The sequence below is a fragment of the Erinaceus europaeus genome, chromosome 3, assembly GCF_950295315.1.
Source record: "Erinaceus europaeus chromosome 3, mEriEur2.1, whole genome shotgun sequence".
Taxonomy (NCBI): domain Eukaryota; kingdom Metazoa; phylum Chordata; class Mammalia; order Eulipotyphla; family Erinaceidae; genus Erinaceus; species Erinaceus europaeus.
The window spans coordinates 107,089,867-107,110,306 of record NC_080164.1 but is presented as its reverse complement, the minus strand read 5'-3'; the positions used below and the strand labels follow the sequence as shown (position 1 = coordinate 107,110,306).

Below are 20,440 nucleotides of genomic sequence, written 5' to 3'. Positions count from 1 at the left end.
CTCCTGCAGGTGGGGAGTGGTGGCTTGAACCCGAATCCTTGCTTATTGTAACCTAAGTGCTTAATCAGGTGTGCCACCACCTGGCCCCCCCCCTTGCCTCCACTATGAATATACCACTCCCAGAAGGCAGTTGAGAGAGGACATATAGAGAGGAGAAAAAGATAGATCTGCAGACCTGCTTTGCGGCTTGTGAAGCATCTCCCCTGCTGTCAGGGAGCCAGGAGCCTGAACCCGGATCCTTATGTGGGTCCTTGTGCTTAGTACTATGTGCATTTAACTGGGTGTGTCACTGCCTGCACCCCCCTTTTTGAAGTTTATTTATTTTTTAAAGTATTTATTTATTATTGGATAGAGAGAAAAGGGAGGGGTAGAAAGGGAGAGAGACAGAGAGACACCTGCAGCTCTACTAACCATTTGTGAAGCTTTCCCCCTACAGGTGAGGACCAGAGGCTTGAACCTGTGTCCCTGTGTCCTGTAATGTGTGTGACTAACTAGGTACTCTACCGCCTGCTCCTCACCTCTTGCTTATAAACATTAGGATAGAAATTGGACCAATGAGGTAGCTCAGTGGCATTGTATACATGTGAGGTCCCTGGTTCCTTTTCAGCTCCCCAAGAAAGGAAAGAAAAATCATGGCATGAAACATGAGGCCTCATTAGCAAGCAATAGGCTTTGTTACAGCAGAAGCAAAGTGTATAATTGAAGAGCTTGATGGAAAGCTCAGAGACATTTGCTATTCCTCAAACATGTGTTAATGCAAAGAGTCTGTAGATATCACCATTCTCTATGTTCATGATCATGGAACAAGAAAGACATTGGATGTCACACACAGTGCATGTCCTCCTTACATGTCTGCAGTTCGACAAGAATAATAATACAGCGAAGGACACACCTCTCTGTCAGATAAAAGTGTCTCTGATTTCTTGAAAGGGATGACAAAATTAAACCACGCTGCCCATGGCTTTGTCCAGTGGGGTAGCCTAATTGACTCCCAAGTCATTAATCAATTCCCAATCAATCTATTTTGCCAGCAGCAGGCAGTTAGGACTCCATTTCAACCCATCCATCATGCCATCCCCAAACTTCACTGCACCATTAGCTGTGGATTAGCCCCTGTAAGGACTGCTAAGTGCCAAGTGCTAACAGCAGGCAGGTTGTGGTACTCACTTCAGCCATGGGGACCCCTTCAGGCGGGCGACACTGGAGCAAGACTTCCTGTTCCAAGGACACTTCCTTCCCCAGGGGCTCCTGCTCAAACGTTTTGCGTAGATCTGGAAAAAACAGTGGTAATATCGATAAGACAAACCTAAATCTTAACTCACACAGTTCAGTATTTTATTTGTGTTTATATTTTTAACCGCATGCTGTCAGCTGTGTACCTTCGTCTGGCTCATTATAATCTGTGAAAATTATAAAATTCAGAGGCTACCAACTCTTTTTGGTAATTTCCAGTGGAATACCTTGGAGACATCTATTTTAGAAGTTCATGAGAAATCATTCATTGCATTTCCTGAGCTTGACTTGATAGTCATTTATGACAATCAGTTTTATCTGAAGAACTTCATTCTTGTGAGTCTTAGCCACATTGTCACCCTAAGCACATCGATTTCTGTTTTCTCATGCCTGTCGAATTTGCAATGATGCTGAGATCTTTTGAATGAGAACTAAACAGTAATTCTCCTTTTGCAGACTGGAAAGTGCAATGCTGGCGTTCAAAGATCATGGCTACAGCTACCTGAGGAATCTCAAGGGAGAGACAAGAGTAACTCTTGAGATGCAACTGTGGGAACATTTTTCAATTAGAAGACCAGTCTCATTTTTTTTCTAATCGTTGTTATGGTTAGTATTATTATTGTTGTTGTTGTTGTTGGATAGTGCAGAGAGAAATGGAGAGAGGAGGGGAAGACAGAGAGTGGGAGAGAGAATGATAGAAACCTGCAGACCTGCTTCATTGCTTGTGAATTGACCCCCTCCCCCGCAGGTGGGGAGCAGGGACTCGAACCGGGATCCTTATGCAAGTCCTTTCGCTTCACGCCATGAGCTTAACCTGCTGTGCTACCGCCAGACCCCCTCTCATTTTTTTCTTTGCACAAATAAACGAGGTACCCTAGGTCTGTCTTTAAAAATTTTTTTTTGTATTTTATTTATTTTCCTTTTTGTTGCCCTTGTTTTTTATTGTCATTGTAGTTATTATTGTTGCTGTTATTGCTGTCGTTGTTGTTAGATAGGACAGAGAGAAATGGAGAGAGATGGGGAAGACAGAGGGGGAGAGAAAGATAGACACCTGCAGACCACCTGTGAAGCGACTCCCCTGCAGGTGGGGAGCCAGAGGCTCAAACCAGGATCTTTACGCTGGTCCTTGAGTTTTGTGCCACATGCACTTAACCAGCGGCGTTACCTCCCGATTCCCCTATGTCTTCCTATAGCAGTGATAACTATAGGAAAATATAGGCTCTATAGTGGAAATGTGAGGTTCCTACTGTCTTAAGGTTCAAGAAGACAGTGGATAGTTATTGTTATCATCACATTATTTTGGTGACTGGGTTAACTTTGAAAAGTCCCTTTGTTAGGGTTTGGGCTATAATACCCAGCATCTTGTATATAGCTGTGCTACCAGTTGCTTCTCTTCTCCCTGGTCTGGGCTTTTGAGAAAGGGCAACATATCAAAGACAGCCTATGTATTAAAGAGACTCAGTCTGTGTTTTAAGAAGTTCTAGATATATGATAAATTTTTCCCCTCTCATATTAATTAAATAGTGGTTTATATGTCTACACTTAACTAGGAGTAAAGTTTTTTCCAAAATGGAGACCCCAAATCTCATGTGCTCTGTTCTTAACTTTAGATTCCTGATTATTAAACAATGTGTTCTGCTTTATACCTTAATGATTTTTTTAGTCATCAAGTTGCAAATGCTACCATGATGCCAACCTGACTTTCCTGGGCAGATAACCTCACCAATGTGTCCTGGAACCCCACCTCTCCACTACCCCACTAGGGAAAGATAAAAACAGGCTTGGGGGTAAAAATCCACCTGTCAGTGCTCATGTTCAGCAGAGAAGTAATTACAGAAGCCAGATCTTTCATGTTCTGCACCCCATAATGATCCTGGGCCCATGTTCCCATAGGGATAAATAACAGGAAAACTTCCAATGGAGGGGGTGGGATACAGAACTCTGGCAGTGGGAATTGTGTGGAATTATATATACCCCACTTATTCTATGGTCTTTTGATCATTATTAAATCAATACAAAGAAAAGGAAAAAAATGACAACAAAATAAAGAAGACAGGAAGTGTTGTTAAAATTCGTAGGCTCCAGCCGGCCGGGTTGGCTTCACGGGCGGGTAACAGAGATGACCAGAGACATATGGCTGGGCAGGGAAGCTGTATTTCTTTATTCAGGAACAACGATTCATAAACTAAACCAAACTAATCACCAAACAGAACTCTGCTGCCTCTTTGCCGCGGCGCAAGCACTCTCTCTCTGCCACTCTGCAACAATCCAACTCTCCAACTCTTGAACTCTGGAACTCTGGCGGGGTTCCTAGGGGCGGGGCCAAGTGGGCCCGCGAAACTAACTGGACTGATCCAATTCTCTTGGCGGGGGAGAACTAGAACAACTCAATGTAAAGCATACAACAATTCCCCCTTTTCTTTTTAACTAAATGACTATAGTATCAAGGGTGTGGGGTGAACAGAAACCTATATCGTACAGGCAGTTTTAAAAAAAGAAACTGGCACAAACATGGAGAAACATGCAAGCAAGTAACAAGAACCAGTGTGCTGCCAAGGAAAGGCCTGAGGGGGCCATTTCTGCCTCTGTGGGCAAAACTTTATCAGCTTAAAAAAAACATTTCTTGCCTCTGGGGGGCGTACTTGCCTTGACGGGCATTTGTATGGGGGTGGGGAACGGCCTAGAGTCCCAAAGGCAGCTGGCTGCAATTTACTTACTTTGAAACAAAACTTGTTATTAGCATATTTCTAATAGAGAAGGAATTTGAGACTTTTACATATCAACAATGTCTTTTAACCTTTTGTTACACGCATTCAAGATGGAGTCACGTTGTACTCAGGAAAGGAAACCTCAGGCATGAGAATAATTAGCATAGCCATTGTGCGATCTACCATTTCTAACAGAGAAGGTAATGGAGAGTTTTACATATCAACAAGTCTATTTAACCTTTTGTTTAGACCAACTTAGTTAAAATATATTGATTGTTAACTAATTTTTACCTCAGACTTTAAATGTAAGTTAATTTTATCTTTATGAGAATTACGTTGAAAACTTTTTTCATTTAACTTTGTCTAGTAAGAATTTAGCCTTAAAGTTACTGTTTACCAAACTTTAAACATACACATAAACATGGTCATTAATACACAAGGAGAGAAACCTTTGTTACGAAGACATGTCATTTCAAACACGAATTTAAATCTGTACTGTCTTAGTTGTTGGGGTGGGGGGTTCACCATCAGGAGGTGGCTTCCCTTGCAGCTTCACTTCTAGGAATTGCAGGTTGCAATCTCTGCACAAATCTCTGCGTACTCCAGCTTGTCTGCCTTCAGATTGGACCAGCGGCTGGAGATCTCGTGTGCCCAGTTTTGGCAGGGAGCCCGGGGGTCTGGGAGGTCCGGGATGGTTCCAGAATTCATAGCAAGAGGGCAGGCAGGCCATCTTTGTAGAAGGTGTGGGCCTAGGTGCCCAGGGGTGGCGGCCATGATAGGCCGCCGCGGCCCTGCCATGTCTGCTGCCCTGCTCACAGTGGCCGAGCAGCGTGGAGGGATCATGCGTCCAGTGCCCTGCGCCACGTGGTAGAGAGCCGGCTCCTGTGGGCTGGCCTGTGTGCTGGCATTGGGCTCCTGCGTGGTGGCATCGGGCTCTTGTGTGGTGGCATCGGGCTCTAGCGTGTTGGCATCGGGCTCTTGCGTGGTAGCATCGGGCTCCTGTGTGCTGGCGTCAGCCTCCTGCGGGCTGCGGGGCTGCGGGCGCAGTGCGAGGGGTTGTCTGGGCGCAGCCAGCTGGCTGGCTGTTTAACCAGGTGGAAACAGCAGCTCCGCGCCTCGCCTCCCGCCCGCTGGCTCTTCCCGCTGGCTGTTCTGAGTTCGCCCGAGCGAGTGGAAACCACAGAGTGGTCCAGAGATAAATATTCCAGAAACAGCAAAACAGTCTCGTGAAGAAAGAGCAGAGGCCTTTGGAGATCTCTTCACAAGCAGAAGAGAAGGCCATAGTACATAGGTAGCCAAATTGTCTTTACTTATCTGAGAGATGCGCAGGTCAGGTCCACGTGGGCGCCATTTGTTGTTAAAATTCGTAGGCTCCAGCCGGCCGGGTTGGCTTCAAGGGCGGGTAACAGAGACGACCAGAGACATACGGCTGGGCAGGGAAGCTGTATTTCTTTATTCAGGAACAACGATTCATAAACTAAACCAAACTAATCACCAAACAGAACTCTGCTGCCTCTTTGCCGCAGCGCAAGCACTCTCTCTCTGCCACTCTGCAACTCTCCAACTCTCCAACTCTTGAACTCTGGAACTCTGGCGGGGTTCCTAGGGGCGGGGCCAAGCGGGCCGTGAAACTAACTGGACTGATCCAATTCTCTTGGCGGGGGGAACTAGAACAACTCAATGTAAAGCATACAACAAGGAAGGAAGGAAGGAAAGAAGGAATGAGGGAAAGAAGGGAGAAGAAGAGGAAAAGATAAAGATAGATGGATGTAGAGATGGATGGAGGGAGGGAGAGATGGATGGATAGATGGATGAACGTAGGGATAGATGAACAGAAAGAAGGCACTAACATTCAAGAGGTAAAACTATCAGCAAGAGCAAGAATTTAATAGCCACATATCACAGAGAGATGAGAAGTTGTATCCAGGTGATAACAACTGTACTGTAATGCATCAAGTGTCCAATAATGTGATAAAAGAAAGAAAGAAGGATGTCATAGCAATGAATAGACACCTTGGAGGAAAACAACAGGCAAGATCCTGAGGAGGCAAAAGGAGAATGAAATCTTGGGGGTCGGGCGGTGGCGCAGTGGGTTAAGCACACGTGGCGCAAAGCGCAGGGACCAGCGTAAGGATCCCGGTTCGAGCCCCCAGCTCCCCACCTGCAGGGGAGTCGCTTCACAGGCAATGAAGAAGGTCTGCAGGTGTCTATCTTTCTCTCCCCCTCTCTCTCTGTCTTCCCCATCTCTCTCCATTTCTCTCTGTCCTATCCAACAACAAAGCAACGTCAACAATGGCAATAATAACCGCAACGAGGCTGCAACAACTAGGGCAACAAAAAGGAGGAAAAATGGCCTCCAGGAGCGGTGGATTCATGGTGCAGGCACTGAGCCCAGCAATAACCCTGGAGGAACAAAAAAAAAAAAGGAGAATGAAATCTTAAGAAACTGGAAGGCAGCCATGGAGGGGGCTCCACCTTTTGGGGACAAGGACCCACACCAAGTGAGATTATTTGTATTTGGACCTTAAGGAACAAGGGAAGACAAAAGAAAAACACAGGGTGGAACTTGGACAAGGAGTTGTCCCTTACAGCAAAGCCAAGGACTCTGAGTGGTAAGGAGAAGGAGCTGAAAGGGCACTGAAGACCCATAACAAGATGATGGAGGACAACTTCCTTGAGTTGGTGGTGGGAATGCTGTGCAGACACCTGTCACAGGGAGATGAGAAACAGTACTCCTGTGACAGTGACTGCATTTTAAATCATTATGGCCTCATTAAAATGATGAAAAAAAAAAAAAGGAAAGCTTTAAGTGAGCCATTCCTGATTACCATAGTAAGATAGCAGGGATACAATTCCACACAGTTCCCACCACTAGACTTCCGTGTCCCGGTTCTACCCTTTGGAAACTTCCTTATTCTTTACCCATCTGGTAAATCAGAAAGTGGGAGGTCTGGCTTCTCTACTGGATGTGGGATGGATCCATACCCCCAGCTTGTTTCTATCTTTCCCCAGTGAGGTAGGGCTCTGGGGAGGTGAGGTTCTCAGACACATTGGTGAGGTCGTCTGTCTAGGGAAGTCAGCGACTTCTAACATGATCTTACATTTAACACGCACATAAGGCAATACTTTTTCCTGAAACGCTCTTTTCATTTCCCCACATGAAACCTCTCACTGATGAGGTGGGGCTGTGTGTCTGGTGCTGGGTGCCATTTCTCCTGTCTCCACAGGACACTAAGGCAGAGAGTGGGATCTGCTGTGGCACATCCTCTGTCATCTGAAAGATGAGATGGAAGGCCTGGCGGATGCCTCTCGGGCAGAGATAACCAAGGGTGTCGAATGAATAAGCATGAAAAATGGACACTCGTCAGCTCAGAATTCAATGTGAAACTGAGCGGTTCAGAATACTCCAGGCATTCCTGTCAGGAAGCCATGAATCTCTGCTCTTGGAAGACCAGAAGGACTGCAAATCCGGTATTGTTTTCACGAGTCCTTGTGCTGCTGCTGAAATAAGGGTCAAGCCCTTTCAGAAGCATCTAGATGGTGCTCTTATCTGGGCTCTGATTCCAGTCATGACAGGACAAAGCAGCCTTCCCACATGCACATTCAGCAAGAAACAGAATGAGGAACATATAGGTGTTGGTCTACGTGAGGCAGGCATATAATGAAATCTAGTTAGCAGATGTAGAATCAGAGTTGAAATTATTTGGGGTTTCCATTTACCAACAACCCAGGAATCAAAGAAATTCCTAGGAATCACATATGCCAGGGTTCCCATCATAGCTCATTTCTTCTTTCAACCATAGTTTTGATGTGTTGAATGTGATTGCCTGCTAGCAATCCTTATGTTATAAATGGGTCACCATGTAGAATGTACCCGTTTACTGCAACTCACAAACAGAAGCGCTGTTTTTGTTGACAATGCAGTAAATAGCGTGGGAAAAAGCAGACTGGGAAGAAGAGGAATCAGTGGCCTTCACCATCTTTAGATGTAAAACTACTATAAATATCAACATGTTTTTAAAGGTTAGTTTCTTCTCCATCTTCTTCCTCTTCTCCTTCAATTATTTTTACTTATTGGCTAGAGACAGCCAGTACTCAAGAGGGTAGGTAGTGATAGAGAGGGAGAGAGACAGAGAGATCCCAGAAATGCTGCTTTACCACTTATGAAGCTTCTCCCTGTAGGTGAAGACCAGGGGTTCAAGCTGAGGTCCTGGCACATTGTAACCTGTTCTCAACCAGGTGTGCCACCACCATCCCCTCTATTTTTTCTTCTTCTCCTCTTCCTTCTTCCCTTCCCATCCCTTCCCTTCGCATCCCTTCCCTTCGCATCCCTTCCCTTCGCATCCCTTCCCTTCGCATCCCTTCCCTTCGCATCCCTTCCCTTCGCATCCCTTCCCTTCCCTTCCCTTCCCTTCCCTTCCCTTCCCTTCCCTTCCCTTCCCTTCCCTTCCCTTCCCTTCCCTTCTCTCTCTCTCTCTCTTACAATATGCTTTTACTATTTTTAAAAAAATCAATCCAGGAAATATTATTTTGGATGTCTGTTCTTGTCTTGGGGGTACAGTGTCACACCTCCCCAAATTTCCCACCACCGAAGTACCTCCTCCCACCAGGACAGGGCACTGACCCTTAACTCTCTCCTCTTCTTCCCTACCAGGGAGCTGAGATGGAAAGGATCTCTGGAGATAATGACCTACCAGTGAATAGACCATCATTTTAAATATGTCCTTTAAAAGAAAAACACATATATATTTTTTTCAGATAAGATCTCTTGGTGGTGATAAATTTTAAGGAAGAGATAGCAAGCAATAATTTATCAATGTTCTAGTCATTGATACATTTCAAAAAAAAAAAAAAAAAAAACAGCTTGTAATTATTTTCCCTTCAGGAGAATTTCTACATTTTGGATATTGGATCCAAAGGTCCAGATAAGCATGATCAGACAAGGCTGGTTTCCAAAAGGTTCCATAGTAAAGATACGAGAGAATTCTCCACACACATCCAAGGAGTGGTGCAGTATATATGAGAAAACAGATGGGAGTTTGTTGTGACATAGCATACAGTACTGCTGTAGGAATGTAACGTAATTGGCTGGAGAGGATGTCAGCCTGATGGAACTTGCAAGTGGCTGGAAATCCAGCCTTCTTTGTTCAAGTGTGTGTGGTGATTAGACAATGGGACAGGGGGCAGTGCCTGTGAGTGGCTGGCATGAGATCTGGATTTCAAGACAGAGAGATGGCTCGACCATGGCCCTTTCTCAGGACTTGGACACGTGAATTTTAACCTAGCTAGTTACCTTTCTCATGGTCTGGCTTACTCTTAACACTGATTCCCTGGTGATTTCTGTGGGACGCAGTGACCCCAGCTGAAGCTACACAGGACCCACCAGACTGCTGCTGACTGGAACAATGAACAGTGGGGCTGAATTTCAGGTAACTGACTCATGAACTTTATGGGCCTAGAGTGCTCTCAATCCCAGCTGATAACTGCTTATTTTGCAGTACTTAAAATATCTGTCCTGTACCCCTGTATCACCCTAATAAAGCCCTGAATTGTTTAAACCCGCTCCCAGACACCCCACTACTGCCCTAGCCAGATCCTTATGTGCAATGCAGCCAAAGTCTTTCATTTGAGTTTTAACAGGAGTTAATGCCTGGGTAATTGCAAAAGCATTGAGAATGATCCCAACATGAATTTCTCTCTCCATGGGGATGTGGGGAGAAAAATAATCACACAAAATAGTGTGCAGGAAAACTAATCTTGTCTGCACATATATGTAAAAGACAGAAAGACATGTCCTGCCCCAGTGATAGTCCTTCAACAATTTTTCCTAATAAGGAGGAAACATGCTGTGTTAGGGTAGTATGTCTTTCCTCTAGGACAGCAAAGTCAGGGCTGCACAGAGCAGCTGTGCAGTGCATCATACTTCTACTCAGGCACCAGTTAGTCCTGCTGATTCTGGTAACAAAACTCCAAGAAAACATCTACAAGGGATCTCTGTATGTGGTCTAAGCAGGAGACTGATTTTACTGCCTTTGAAAGTCATAAACATGTTCTGATCCCACATTTTTACAAATAACAATTCTTATTTATTAAAATGCTTGCTTCCTCTACAACACGACTCAATCAGTCAGAACGATTTATCCCACCAAATATTCTGGAAAAGACAAAGTCTTAGAGAAGGGATAGACTGATAACCATGAAGTCTAGAATTCTCCAGTGGATATACTTCAATAGGCTGGTAGAAATTAAAGCTTTTAAATTCCCTGGAATGAAAAGGTATAAATAAAATATTACATTATTAATGCCAGTTGCTTTTGTTTAGATCTCACAGGGCTTTGTGCATATTAAAAGAGATACTAGATTTGAAAAGGGTTTGCAAGATTATAAAACATGGAATGTATCAAGTAAAAGATCGCAACTATTTCTATGATTATTACTCTGAGAGATCTGAAGAGAAAGGTGTGTGTTCACATAAGTAAAATTTCAGCAGAGCATTCTCTTGTGTACTTTGGTCACATGGTGCATTAACTGGAGCATCTAATATTCCTGATTTTTCTTATGGAATTTAAAGTTCACTGCCATGTTTTTAAGCTGTGTGGTGACACCTTAGTGGGTTATGAATTCCACTTAGGACACATCAGTCTAATAAATGGGAAGCGTTCTGCATTCACTGTATATGTGCAAACACATATCTGTGTGTATTCATGTGAGCTGGAGACCAGAAGGCAGACAGATTCTCACTACAGGGGGCAGTAAAGGCAGTCTCACAGCTACTGGAATGTCAGACAAGAGGTCCTGTGGCCAAGAGCAGAGTCCTCAGCAAGCATTACTATGTTTATAGCAGCACAATCTGTAATAGCCAAAACTTAGAAGCAACCCAGGTGTCCAACAACAGATGAATGGCCGAGGAAGTTGTGCTCTATATACACAATGGAATACTACACAGCTATCAAAAGCAGTGAATTCACCTTCTTTACTCCATCTTGGATGGAACTTGAAAGAATCATGTTAAGTGAGATAAATCAGAAGCAAAAGGATGTATACAGGATGATCTCACTCATAGACAGAGTTGAAAAACAAGATCAGAAGGGGAAACACAAAGTAGAACTTCAGCTGGAGTTGGTGTATTGCACCAAGGCAAAAGACTCTGGGGTTGGGGGAGAGTGTTCAGGTTCTGGAATATGATGGCAGAGGAGGACCTACTGGGGAGTGAATTGTTATGTGGAAAACTGGGAAATGTTATGCATGTACAAACTACTGTATTTTACTGTCAACTGTGAACCATTAATCCCCCAATAAAGAAATTAAAAAGAAAAAATAGAAAAGAATTCTCTCCATGGTTCTCTGATGTTCACATCCTTAACCAGGAAAGGTGGTGGAGAGAACCTGGTTGGCAAAGCAGCTTCCTGTCAGTCATATGGCAAACCCAAACCCAAGATCTTTTCCTAATTTCATTACCTTTCCTACTTTCAGAATTGTTTAGCAGTAAGCAGCAAACTGGAAATTCCTAAGATGACATTTTAATATACATGTGTGTGAGAACATATAGACTGGTATTGTCACATAAAGACTCTCACTAAATGTCTTTTTAAAAATTGTTTTATATTTATTTTCCCTTTTGTTGCCCTTATTTTTTATTGTGTTGTAGTTATTATTATAGCTGTCATCGATGTCGTCATTGTTAGATAGGACAGAGAGAAATGGAGAGAGTGGGGGAAGACAGAGGGGGGAGAGAAAGATAGAAACCTGCAGACCTGCTTCACCGCCTGTGAAGCGACTCCCCTGCATGTGGGGAGCTGGGGGCTGGAACCGGAATCCTTATGCCGGTCCTTGCACTTCACGCCACGTGCGCTTAACCTGCTGTGCTACTGCCCAACTCCCACTAAATGTCTTTATTCGAAAATTATTCAGTCTATCTCCCAAGCATCATAAGCTGTTGATTTACAGCCTGGCCTGAAGGGGGCACAGTGGATGAGGTGTTAGAATCACAGTCATTAGATCCCAAGTTTGATCCCCAGCATCACATGTTTCAAAGTGATGCTTTGGTTGTGTCTTTCTCACTCCCCTCAAGATAATTTAATGTTTTTTTGTGTGTGTGTGTACCTCCAGGGTTATCTCTGGGGATCGGTGCCAGCACTATCCACTGCTCCTTGGTGGGCATTTTTCTCACTTTATTGGATAGGACAAAGAGAAACTGAGAGATGAGGAAGAGATAGAGAGGGAGAGAGAAAGACAGACAATTTACCTTAGCTTGTGAGTCTCCCATGCAGGTGGGGAGTGGGGTTGGAACCAAAGAGTTTGCGCTTAGTACTATGTGCACTTAACCAGGTACGCCACCATCTGATTCCCAATAATTTAAAATATCTTTCACAGAGTTCATGCATGTGCTGATATTTAAGTCAGTGGATTGCTTTTTCACTTCATACAACAAGCCCCAAAAGACCTCACTCCAAGCATCAGGATTAAGCTCATGGCTGGCTTCAGGGCTTCAGGCTTAGGTAAATGCTTTACCTAATGGAGGTTCACAGACCTTTCCCAACTGCTGACCATGACCTTAAATGAACCAAAAATGATCAGCTCCACTGCCAACACATCTCCACAAGTAAACCACTTTTCAGCTCACTCTTGACCATACTCAATGAATGGAGCAGACAACAGTATTTTTAACTTAAATGACTGTTTTTGTGTCCTTTCAGAAGGCTCCTCTAGAGAGTGAAATAATGTTATTGTCACACACAGTAATAACACATGCATTTTGTCCAGTGGAGGAGCAATTACAGAAAGCAGACTTTCCACCTTCTGCACCCCATAATGATCCTGGGTCCATGTTCCCATAGGTATAAATGACAGGAAAGCTTCCCATGGAGGGGATGGGATATAGAACTCAGAACTCTCACAGTGGGAACTGTATGGAATTATACTCATTCTTATCTTATGGTCTTGTAGATAATTATTAAATCAATAAACCAAAAAAGTGCGGTGGGGGTTGCATTTTTTTTCTACTTGCTTCTCCTCAAATGCTGTAAAGAAGTCAAATAAAAGCCAACATACAGAGATAAACTCTCTGAGATTTCTTCTGTGACCAGAGTGAATAGTCAGGAAGTATCACATTCCTGTATACCTGTAAGACAGGCTGAGCTGCTAGGAGAACAGTGTATGTGTGAAGTCCTAAGTCTCATCCTAGCACTGCCTTTTCTCTCTCCATCTCAAAAACAAAGAAACAAATCACTATTTAAAAAATATATTTATTTTATTTATTTATTCCCTTTTGTTGCCCTTGTTGTTTTATTGTTGTAGTTATTGTTGTTCTTGATGTCATCCTTGTTGGATAGGACAGAGAGAAATGGAGAGAGGAGGTGAAGACAGAGAGGGGGAGAAAAAGGCAGACACTTGCAGATCTGCCTCACCACCCGTGAAGCAACTCCATTGCAGGTGGGGAGCAGGGGGCTCAAACCGGGATCGTTATGCCAGTCCATTAATGCTTTGCGCCACATGCACTTAACCTGCTGCGCTACCACCCAACTTTCCAAATCACTCTTTAAATCAACAATTCAGATCTAGCGTTCCTTAAACATATGAATTGGATAGGGCACCTTATGTCACTTTACGATAAGGAAATAAGAGAAGCCATCTTGGATGGATGCAACTAACACTAGCAGAGGGATGAATGCAGACTGAGGCTCACTGCGGCACTGAAAGCGAGTCATAACAAGTGAGCTATTATGACACTGAGCTTTTGTTCATTTTTTAAAAAATGCATTTATTTTTCTCATTTCCAGAGCTTCACTGCTCCAAGTCAACTTCTTTTCAAAAGAAGAGAGAGAGAAACAGGGAGAGAAGGAAAGAAACCACAGCACAGATGCTTCCTCCAGTGTCGTGGGGGCTGGGCTCAAACCTGCATCATGCACAAGACAGAACAGGTGCAGTAGGCAAGTGAGCTATCTTGCTGGCCTGGATATAAAGAGCTTTTCTGTTTTCTTTTGCTAACAAAAGAGTGGAGACAAAGGCTTTGGATTTTGTTGTTATCTTGTCACTGCATTTGCTTTCTTAAAAGTGGATGTGAATGAAAGAGAGAGACAGGCTGGAAGTATGGACCTGCCAATGCCCATGTTCAGCAGGGAAGCAATTACAGAAGCCAGCCCTTCCACCTTCTGCACCCCATAATGACTCTGTGTCCATACTCCCAGAGGGTTAAAGAATAGGAAAGTTATCAGGGGAGGGAATGGGATATGGAGTTCTGGTGGTGGGAATTGTGTGGAGTTGGATCCCTCTTATCCTATGTTTTTTGGTCAGTGTTTCCTTTTTATAAATAATATATATATTTTAAAAAATTAGATGTGGCAGATGACTGCAAGACATTCACTGTGAACACTTTCATCACACCCTGGTTCTTATTCAGGGATGATCCGCTTTCTTTGTATAGAGAGAAACCTGTCCATCTCTGTTCCAAGGTCATAGAAGCAGATACCCTGTGGTGTAAAGTCCCTGAGGAAGGAAGGCATCATTTTAGCCATTCCTGCTATCTTGACTTTGGGGCTTTCATAGTGCAGATAGTTCTGTATTCAGATAGATTTGCTGAAGGGCTAATTAAAAAAAAATGTTTTAGAGCTAGACCTCCAAGTGACATCCACTATGGGGGGGGGGGGGAGAGAGAAAAACCTACACAAGCCACTCTTATATTCTCCCTGCATCTCTAGTCTAGGAAAGAAATGATTATATGTCACCACATTCTTTTTTAAGGTATGTCTTAGGGATAAATAAGAAGAAACATGCCAACTTTATGGATGAGGAACCTGACATGCCAGAAAAAAGTTACAGCTCTTTCTGTAGAGTATAAGAAAGTGCAATCATTATAGACAAGCCTTTTTGCAAATAATCATTTTCATCATAAACTTCCCTTTTAAAATACACTATCCTGACACTTTCCAGACCAGTGGGCTACCAGCTCTACTGACAACACACATAGAGAGAGAATTCAATTAAACGTCTATTTTTCAGAATAAATAAGAAACATCAATGTCTGCATTTGTGGAAGCCCTAAAAATCTTGGGAACTTCTGTCCGTATACACAAGCAAATGCTTTTGGAAAAAAATATAGATGGATATCAATAGGCATATGTGATCGTTTTTTAGCCATGACATGGGAGTGACACCAGGATCTATATAAGACCAGGGAAAATTGATTGTTCAAATTTCTCATCTAAAAGAACCAGAATTGAAATTACTCTCATGCAATTAAAAAAATTGGTCACTGTAACTTATAACAGGTTCACTGGTGACTAGGATGGTTTCCAGGATCACAGCACAGCGTAGAAATACATCTTAGGAGGCCAGGCAGTGGCATACCTGGTTAAATGCACTCATTACAGTGCACAAGAACCTAGGTTCAAGCCCCTGGTCCCCACCTGCAGGGGGAAAGCTTCATGGGTGGTGAACTAGGGCTACAGGTGTCTGTCTCTTTCCCTCTGTATCCTCACTTCCTGCTCAATTTCTCTGTGTCTCTATCCATCATAAGTAAATAAAAAGGATTTGGGGCGGGGCTACGAGCAGCAGCAGATCTGTTTCTCTCCTCTCCTGGATCAACAAGGAATACCAAAGGAGACCACCTGGGACCGAAACAAGAAAGGACTAGGACAACTTCAGGAACCCACAAAATCACTGGTGAGTGCAGACACGTGTGGCTAGTGGTCAGAGAGGAGCCTGGGGAGAGATTGGGTGGCTGGTAACAATCGGCAGTTTGTCAGTTGAGACACCACCTCCAGTCTGTTTCATCAACAAGGGGACAGGTGAAGGGAGGAGAGGACTCCCCTGGGGCTCACCAAATGCAACTCTGAGTCTCCATTGCTGCTGCCCTCAGAGTCTGGAACAGTGGTTGGGAGACCCTGGGCTGACACCAGGGGAAAGAGAACTAATCAGGAAACTCAGGAGAAGACCTGTACCTTGGTCCAATCTCTGTGGAGAACAGTCTGGAGAACTCTAGGAAGGCCAGAAATGGATATACCCTATGATCCTGCAATTCCTCTCCTGGGTATATATCCTAAGAAACCAAACACACCCATCCAAAAAGATCTGTGTACACATATGTTCTTGGCAGCACAATTTGTAATAGCCAAAACCTGGAAGCAACCTAGGTGTCCAACAACAGATGAGTGGCTGTGGTATATATTGTATACAATGGAATACTACTCAGCTATAAAAAATGGTGACTTCAGCATTTTCAGCCAATATTGGATGGACCTTGAAAAATTTATGTTAAGTGAAATAAGTCAGAAACAGAAGGATGAATATGGGATGATCTCACTCTCAGGCAGAAGTTGAAAAACAAGATCAGAAAAGAAAACACAAGTAGAACCTGAACTGGAATTGGTGTATTGCAACAAAAGCCTCTGGGGTGAGTGGGTTGGGAGAATACAGATCCAAGAAGGATGACAGAGAACCTAGTGGGGTTTGTATTGGTATGTGGAAAACTGGGAAATGTTATGCATGTACAAACTATTGTATTTACTGTCGAATATAAAACATCAATTCCCCAATAAAGAAATTTTTTAAAAAAGGATTTTTTAAAAAAGAAAGAAATGCTTCTTAGTAAATAGACTATTGTTTTGGTGGGTCAACAGACTGGCTGAACACTATGAAGACATTTGAGTTAGATGTGGTCATGGTACAATCTAAAGCTTCCAGAACATCTGGCGTGAAACACGTGTTATTTGTAGAACTAATTTCATTTCATGCAAAATGGACAGGTGGGGCATGGAAAAAGTAACACAAATAATGCTATCTGCATATAGAAATCAACACACTAATCCACAAGATTATTTGATAATATCAAATAATGAATAATATCAAATAATGTATAATAAATTGGTGGTATGATCATCTCTAACAGATAAATGCTGATTCACTCATTCTTCTATCTGCCATAAATTCCTACACCATTCCAAGTACCAGTTGTGGGAATTATGAATCCATTGGCAAAGGGACCAAGCAGTCATCTCTGTTCATGCAAACTGTGTCAGAGAAGGAGCTGGTTGAAGAGGTTACAGGCCAAAGACCATGCACACAGTCCTGGGCATGTATTGTAGACCAGAAGTTGACAAGCATTGCAGAGAAAATAAGTAAGTATGAAAGTACAGTGCGGGTTGAAAGAGACAACATAGAGGCCATCATGACTCGTTAGTTGATGTTCTTGTTAGTTGATATTCTTAGATGTCTTTATTGTGGAGCCACTTCTGCTAAATGAACACACAATTCTTGTTGAATAGCAACATCACTTTGCCCCACTGTCTGCTTCATTCAGCTCTATTTAGCTATGGCGTCAGCTACTTCACCCCAGCCATGTATATGTTTCTATCTTTTTAGGCTTTGGTGATATAAGGGAGAAAATCAAACAAACAAATAAACAAACAAACAAAAGAACTTGCTGTGGGAAGAGTGGAGTGGAGAGATATACAAGAAACAAATTGATTTGTCAAATCAATACTACTACACATTTACTGTTTTCAAAACATTGTGGTCTTGGAATCAAAGTAGATATATAGGTCATTGGAATCAAATTAAGAACCCACAAACACAAACACACACACACACACACTGTAAAAAGGGAGTCATAAAAATAAAATGGAGAAAGTATGTCTCTTCAGTAAATGTATAGTAAGAAAATTATACAACCACATACAAAAGCATCAACAACATTATCACCTCACATCATGAAGTGAACTCAAAATGGATCAAAGACTTAAATATAACTTGAAATAGAAATGTTACACATGTACAAATTACTGTATTTTACTGTCAACTGTAAACCATTAATCTCCCCAATAAAAAAGGGGAAAAGAAAACCTTTAAACAATGAAGTAAAATGAAAAATTCAAGGCAAGCACTCCAAAGTACTAATGACAGATACATTCAGAGACAAATTTCAACAGCAGTAGAGATAGAGGCAAAAATGAACACATAGGATTACATCCAACTAAGAAGGTTCCATGTAGTAGTGCAAACTATCATCTAACACAAAAAGACACCTTACTGCACGGGAGAAAACATCCATACACCATGTATCAGACAGAAGGCTGATATCCAAGATACACTAACTCACAAAACAACAATGAACCAACATCCCACCCACTCCCCTCCCCCACCGGCCCAAGGACAAAAAAAGAGAGAGAAGATTTGGACAGACACTTTACCTAACAAGATACACAGACAAGCAAACAGTACATGAAAATGGATCATCTTGGGGACTGGGTGGTGGTGTACCTGGTAGCATGTACACATTACAGTGAGAAGGTACCCAGATTCAAGCCCTGGACCCCACCTGCTAGGGTGGAGAAAGCTTCATTATAGGTGAAACAAAGTGTCTCTTTTTCTCTTTCCCTCTCCATCTATCCCTGCTCTCTCAATTTCTGTCTCTATGCAAAATAAATGAATAAATAGACAAATAAATAAATAATGTATATTGTTAATAATATATATAATGCATATAAAATAATGATATATATAAATGGTCACCATCACTTATTATCAGAGGAATGCAAATTAAGAAAACACTGATGGTGGCTGCGTGGTGACATACCCAAGAGAGTGCACATGTTTCCTGTGCAAGGACTGGGTTCAAGCCCCTGGTCCCGATCTGCAGGAGTAGTGAAGCAGGACTGCAGGTCTCTCTTTTCTTCCCTCTATACCTCCCTTCCCTTTCAGTTTCTATCTAATATTTTAAAAATACATAAAGTCTCTGCCTCATACTCAGAAGCAAGTAGCTCTACACTTATATTCATCACAGCACAATTTTTAATAGTTCAAACTTGGATGCATCCTAGGTGTCCAATAACACATGAGTGGCTGAGAAAGTTATACACACAATGGAATACTACTCAGCTATTAAGAATAATGAAGCCGTCTTCTTTACTTCATCTTGGAAGGAATTATGTGAAGTAAGATCAGCCAGAAAGAGAAGGATGAATATGGGATGATCCCACTCACAGACAGAAGTTGAGAAATAAGAATACTAGGGCTAGGTGGTGGTCTACCTGGTTAATCACACACATTTCAGTGTGCAAGGACCCAGGTTCAAGCCCCTAGCTTCCAACTGCAAGAGAAAAGCTTCACAAATGGTCAAGCAGGGCTACAGGAGTTTCTCTGTCTCTCTCCTTTTTAAAAATTTTTTTAAAATATTTTATTTATTTATTCATGAGAAAGATAGGAGGAGAGAGAAATAACAGATATCACTCTAGTACATGTGCTGCTGGGGACTGAATTCAGGACTTCATGTTTGAGAGTCCAAGCATGCTTTATCCATTGTGTCACCTCCCAGACCACTCACTCTCTTCCTATCTCCTCCTCCCCTCTCAAAATTTATCTGCCTGTATACAATAATAAATAAAATACAATAAAATATTTAAAAAGAGAGAAATAAGAACAGAAGGAGGAAACAGAGAATAAAACATGGACTGGGTTTGATTTAAAGCACCAAAGTAAAGGACTCTGAGAGGGGAGAAGGTGATGTTAGAAAAGGACCCAAGTTGGGGGTTGAAGTGTTTGGCAGACACGTATCCTGGCAAGATGGTAAATTGTATCCAAGTACCAACAACTGTACTGTAAATCATTAATGTCCCAGCAAAAAAATAAATAAACAATTAAGAAATTAAGCAAGTAAGTCTGTCTTCACACTGTCCTTGTTTACTGACCTAGCACTTCAGCTGTCCCAGCTCAAGTCCCTGCTCATTTGTCTATTCCAACTGCTGGTGCCAATGTGGTCTCCTTGGACACAGCCAGAACACTCCTGTTGTCAGTGCTGCTGCCCTCTGTCCCCTGGGCTGACTGCTTTCCTGCCCTCATGAGGCGTTCTTCAAATGCTAGCATCATCCCATGCCTTCCTGCACCCGCTTTCCTCCCCAGCACTTAGCATATGATCTGCTTCTGATGACTCTCTATTTGACTTAGAACTTGCCCTTCCCACACAGAGCACAAGCTCTAGGAGAGCTGGGGTCACTCCATATTCTGCTTCTAGCTCCAAAGTCCATACCTAAAATTAATTGTTTCCCAAACCGAGCAAAGGCTTATTAAATATTGGGTTGTCAGAAAAGTCATGACAGGGGAAGGTAGTGGCACACCTGGTTGAGGGTATATATCACAGTGAACAAGGACATGGGAGTGCTGGTCACATATTCAAGCTAAGTAATATCAGTGAGTGGAGAAGCCCCTGCCCACAGATCCTCAACAGTCCTACTTTGACTCTGAGCTCTACATATTTTCTGCTGTCACACCAACCCTTACATTTTGTATTAAAGAAAAAAGGAGGATATGTGGGGAAGGGCCCACTGTCTGGGAAGTCCAAGCCATTATTTCTTTTTTTTTTTTTAATATTTATTTTATTTATTTATTCCCTTTTGTTGCCCTTGTTGTTTTATTGTTGTAGTTATTATTGTTGTTGTCATTGTTGGATAGGACAGAGAGAAATGGAGAGAGGAGGGGAAGACAGAGAGGAGGAGAGAAAGATAGAC

The 20,440-nt window shown here is 42.7% G+C and overlaps 1 protein-coding gene across 2 annotated transcripts in view; it reads right to left on the bottom strand.

The window, feature by feature from the left end:
• Positions 1-20,440, bottom strand: part of UNC5C (unc-5 netrin receptor C) — a 409,388-nt gene that overhangs the window by 111,591 nt on the left and 277,357 nt on the right. For both annotated transcript variants that reach the window (XM_060187721.1, XM_060187722.1), the window contains exon 4: positions 1,168-1,271. In XM_060187721.1, coding sequence (XP_060043704.1) covers positions 1,168-1,271 — 104 coding nt within the window. The remainder of the gene's footprint in view (positions 1-1,167; positions 1,272-20,440) is intronic.